Below are 5,165 nucleotides of genomic sequence, written 5' to 3' on the forward strand. Positions count from 1 at the left end.
TCAATATATTCTAGTTATTGATCAATGGAGTCTAGTTATTGATCAATGGAGTCTAGTTATTGATCAATATATTCTAGTTATTGATCAATATATTCTAGTTATTGATCAATAGAGTCTAGTTATTGATCAATAGAGTCTAGTTATTGATCAATATATTATAGCTATTGATCAATAGAGTCTAGCTATTGATCAATATATTCTAGTTATTGATCAGTAGAGTCTAGTTATTGATCAGTAGTCTAGTTATTGATCAGTAGTCTAGTTATTGATCAGTAGAGTCTAGTTATTGATCAATATTATATAGAATACAAAATGATTATTGATTCACAATGATCGTCATTGATTAGTAATAATCAATACTAATCAATGAATGATCCTCATTGATTAGCATTGATTAGTAATTATCAACCACATGTCAGGTTTCTGAGAGAGAACAACATGTAGGACAAGTGTGATTGATCGGGAAGAAGAGATTAAGTCCAGCTATTGATCAATACAGTCTATTGATCAGTAGAGCCTACTTATTGATTAGTAGAGTCTAGGTATTGATCAATGGAGTCTAGTTATTGATCAATATATTCATGTTACTGATCAATAGTCTAGTTACTGATCAATAGATTCCTGTTACTGCAATAGAGTCTAGTTACTGATCAGTGGAGTTCATTTATTGATCAATATATTCTAGCTATTGATGAATGGGCTCTAGTTATTGATCAATAGAGAGATTTTTTTCATCTGCTCGTTTATTTTTTTTTTAATAATCTTTAAGTGATTCATCAGGTTGTGTGTTTTGTCATTTTGGCAAAATGAAACAGTGTCAATGATAATTAATTTAAATGAGTGGTTATTGATTGTCGATCCAGATCCCTCAGGTGAGCTATGCGTCAACGGCTCCGGAGCTCAGCGATAATAACCGGTACGACTTCTTCTCCCGGGTGGTTCCTCCGGACTCGTACCAGGCTCAGGCCATGCTGGACGTCGTCCGAGCTCTGGGTTGGAACTACGTGTCCACGTTGGCATCGGAGGGGAACTACGGAGAGAGCGGAGTGGACGCCTTCATGCAGATCTCCAGAGAGGCTGGTACGCCACCTTAACTCCTAACTCCTAACCCTAATACCGTGTTCACACCAAACGCGGCGCAAATGATTCGCGCCGCGTATTCGCCTCATTCGCGCCGCCGGTCTCGCCGGGGACTATTTGTGTTCATTCTCGTGAATCGCGCGAATCACGCTGGACTCGCTAGACGCGCTGGAGAGGGGGCGTGGCTTATCGCCCTGAAAGCCGCTTACGCATACATGGAATTTGTCTCGGGTTTCCACTCCGCTCTCAATGTACAAACACAAATTTACAATAAACAAGAAAATATATGTATAAAGAATAAAAAAGGGCAGCAAAATATATATACAATATAAGTATAAATATATATCCGAGAGAAAAAGTGTATATATATATATATACACACATGTGAACATAAACCTATAGACAATGGCATGAATTGTAAGTGGTGGTAATAGTGCAGTATAACTTATTTATTGTTCATGAGAGTGATGGCCAGTGCAAAGAAGCTGTTACTGTGTCTGGTGGTTTCTGCGTACAGAGCTCTGTAGCTCCTACCAGAGGGGAGGAGTTGTGATGGGTCCAGGGTGTGATGGGTCTGCAGTGATCTTTCCAGCCTGTTTCCTGACTCTGGAGGTGAACAAGTCCAGGATGGAGGGCAGGCTGGAACCAATGATCCTCTCTGCAGACCTGACAATCCGTTGTAGTCTGTTCCTGTCCTGTTTCCAAACCACACAGTGATAGAGGAGCAGAGAACAGACTGGATGATGGCTGAGTAGAACAGGATCAGCAGCTCCTGAGGCAGGTTGAACTTCCTGAGCTGTCGCAGGAAGTAGAACCTCTGCTGTGCCTTTTTCCTGATGGTGTCGATGTTGGGGGCCCACTTCAGGTCCTGGGAGATTGTGGATCCCAGAAACTTGAAGGTCTCCACAGCAGACACCGTGCTGTTGAGTATGGTGAGGGGGGGCAGTGTTGGGGGGCTCCTCCTGAAGTCCACTGTCATCTCCACAGTTTTGAGCCTGTTCAGCTCCAGGTTGTTCTGACCACACCAGAGGACCAGCTGTTCAACCTCCCGCCTGTACGCAGACTCGTCACCGTCCCTGATGAGGCCGATGACCGTTGTGTCGTCTGCGAACTTCGGAGCTTTGCGGAGTTTGACCGTTGGGTCCTCTGAGGTGCAGCCATTAGTGTAGAGGGAGAAGAGCAGTGGGGAGAGCACACATCCCTGGGGGGCGCCAGTGCTGATAGTCCGAGTACTGGATGTGGTGTTTCCCAGCCTCACCTGCTGCGTCCTGTCAGTCAGGAAGTTAGTGATCCACTGACAGGTGGAGGCTGCACAGTGAGCTGGGAGAGTTTGGGTTGCAGTATTGCTGGGATGATGGTGTTTGAACGCTGAGCTGAAGTCCACAAACAGAACCCTTGCATATGTCCCTGGGGAGTCGAGGTGTTGCAGCATGTAGTGCAGTCCTATACTGACTGCATCATCCACCGACCTGTTTGCACAGTAGGCAAACTGCAGGGGGTCCAGCAGGGGTCCTGTGATGTCCTTCAGATGGGTCAACACCAGTTCCTCAAAGGATTTCATGACCACAGACATCAGGGCGACGGGCCTGTAGTCATTTAATCCTGTGATGGAGGGGTTCTTGGGGACCAGGATGATCGCTCCTAACCCATAACCCTAACTCCTAACTCCTAACCCCTAACCCTTCATGCTGATCTCCAGAGAGGCGGCTACATCACGATTGTACTCTGTTCTACTTTCCTCTGCCGACTGCGTTTTCTAGTCCAGATGTTGTAAATGATGAAGGTTCTTTCTTGATTTAAAAAATATCACGTTTCTGGAATAACTCACTTTTTTCCCAGAATTCCTGTGACAGGAATCCACACAGATAATGAATCATCAAATGTTTTTGGGTTAAAACGTCACATGTTCTGATACTATTCTTCAGATAATGTTGTAATCCTCCTGTTGAGAGAATGTTTCATGTTAATTCATTTTGTGTTCCTGCTCCATTATAGCTGATTAGAAATCAAAGAAGATCATGTTTATTATTATTATTATCAGTTTAAGTTCTTGTGAATATTAAATGTTTTTAACTTATATTTTCAATTTTTCTACAGGTCTTATTGACCTGAGCTCATACAGCTTGTTTTGGGGTAAAAAGACAATAATGTATTAATTATTTTGACGATAACAAAGACGAAACATATTAAATTCATCACAGACGTCTTTATGCCAAAGTTTAACAATTTGTTTTCAAACCATTTCAAAATTTTACATCGTGGCACAAAATAACACACTCACATTAAACCTGTCTGTCTCTCTGTCAGGTGGGGTGTGTATCGCTCAGTCGGTGAAGATTCCTCGTGAGGCGACGGCCGGAGAGTTTGATAAGATCATAAAACGTCTGATGGAGACGAGTAACGCCAGAGGAGTGATCATCTTCGCCAACGAGGACGACATAAAGTACAAACACAGACAACACTGGTTCATATAAACAACAACAAAACCAAACAAACAGCCCCCCCCCCACCCACACACACAACACACACACACACGCACACACACTGACAATCATCACATTCAGTCCAAACCAGGTTTTCTAGTCACATTATAGTCACATGACTACTCTGACGACTCCCCTCCCTTCCTGGTAGGCGTGTCCTTGAGGCGGCGAAGCACGCCAACCTGACTGGTCACTTCCTGTTTGTGGGGTCGGACAGCTGGGGAGCAAAAAGTTCACCAATCACAGAGCTGGAGGACGTGGCTGAGGGAGCTGTGACCATCCTGCCCAAACGGGCTTCTATAGATGGTAAAAATACCCGTAGAATAACATGACGGACTGAAAGAGACTGAACCTGACTGTGTGTGTGTGTGTGTGCGTGTGTATGTGTGTGTGCTGTACAGGCTTCGATCAGTACTTCATGTCTCGTTCTCTGGAGAACAACCGCAGGAACATTTGGTTTAATGAGTTCTGGGAGGACGACTTTAGGTGTAAACTGACCCGGCCTGGAATCAAACTGGACCCTGAGAGGAGGAAATGTACAGGTAGGCAGACTTGAGTGGGCGGAGTCTGGTGGTGAGACCCTCCTTTGACCACATGTGTGTGTCCCTGCAGGTGAGGAGAGGATCGGTCAGGACTCATCCTACGAGCAGGAGGGGAAGGTTCAGTTTGTGATTGATGCGGTTTACGCCGTCGCTTACGCTCTGCACAGCATGCACCTGGATCTGTGTCCCAGCAGCCCCGGAATCTGCAGCGACATGGACCCTGTGGAGGGACGGTTGCTGCTGGACTACATCAGAGCCGTCAACTTCAACGGTAACAACACTCAGAGAGCTGCTAGAGAACCAGGTGTTGCTGTGTTTGGAGGGAGAGGAACTTCATTTGCATCACAGGGACGTTTGGGACATGAGACTGAGGGTCACGTTCAAAGTTCTGGTCTCAAGGTCTATGTCTGTAAACAAGGAAGGCGGTGATGAAGGAGACTTCTCAGGCTGATTGACCCAGAGGACTAAACAGTGAAGCCATGTCCATTAGGGACATAAAATAATTCTGCCATTTCTTATTTTTATTTCTTTCTACAAATATTTCATCTAAATTCATCTAATGTTCACCAATATATATATAATATATACTGTATAATATATATGGTACATTATTAAGGTGACCCTGAACAAAACTTATTAATCAGTTTTTGGGTATGACCGAATGTTTGTCTGTAACTTTTGAAGACAAGGCCTGTTGACTTTAATAAGATGAAAGCATATGCACAACATATTGAAGCATGAGCAGCTCCACCATAAATAAAACACAACCACATCTCTTCAATAAATGATTCAAGTATCTTCAGACATGAATCACCAACACCTTTGGCTTCAGAAGCAGCAGCAGATGCAGCATCTCACCACTTTTCTAGAGGAAAATGTAAATATTCTAATTTGACATAATGTCCTCCTTCACTTTTCTTTTAAACATCTGTCTTCTCTTTCCAACATGTGGACACTGAGTCACTATATGGAGGACTGAGAGTCTTCAGACAGTTTAAAATCCACCATCACAGACAGAAACTGTCTTCAGAGAGATTTTCAGAGCAGCACAACAAACTGC

General features: G+C 43.9%; 1 protein-coding gene across 1 annotated transcript; it reads left to right on the plus strand.

Moving 5' to 3' along the window:
- Positions 1-863: 863 nt before the first annotated feature.
- Positions 864-4,534, plus strand: LOC116379012 (metabotropic glutamate receptor 6-like; the record flags this gene model as incomplete). The annotated part of the gene is made up of 5 exons (XM_031840924.1): positions 864-1,080; positions 3,388-3,523; positions 3,715-3,869; positions 3,965-4,105; positions 4,176-4,534. Coding segments are annotated over 5 exons (1,008 nt in total), but the record flags the coding sequence as incomplete, so codon positions are not given.
- Positions 4,535-5,165: the final 631 nt, after the last annotated feature.

This window comes from Anarrhichthys ocellatus, unplaced genomic scaffold (assembly GCF_004355925.1).
Source record: "Anarrhichthys ocellatus isolate YVR2014 unplaced genomic scaffold, GSC_Weel_1.0 scaffold3559, whole genome shotgun sequence".
In the NCBI taxonomy this organism is placed as follows: domain Eukaryota; kingdom Metazoa; phylum Chordata; class Actinopteri; order Perciformes; family Anarhichadidae; genus Anarrhichthys; species Anarrhichthys ocellatus.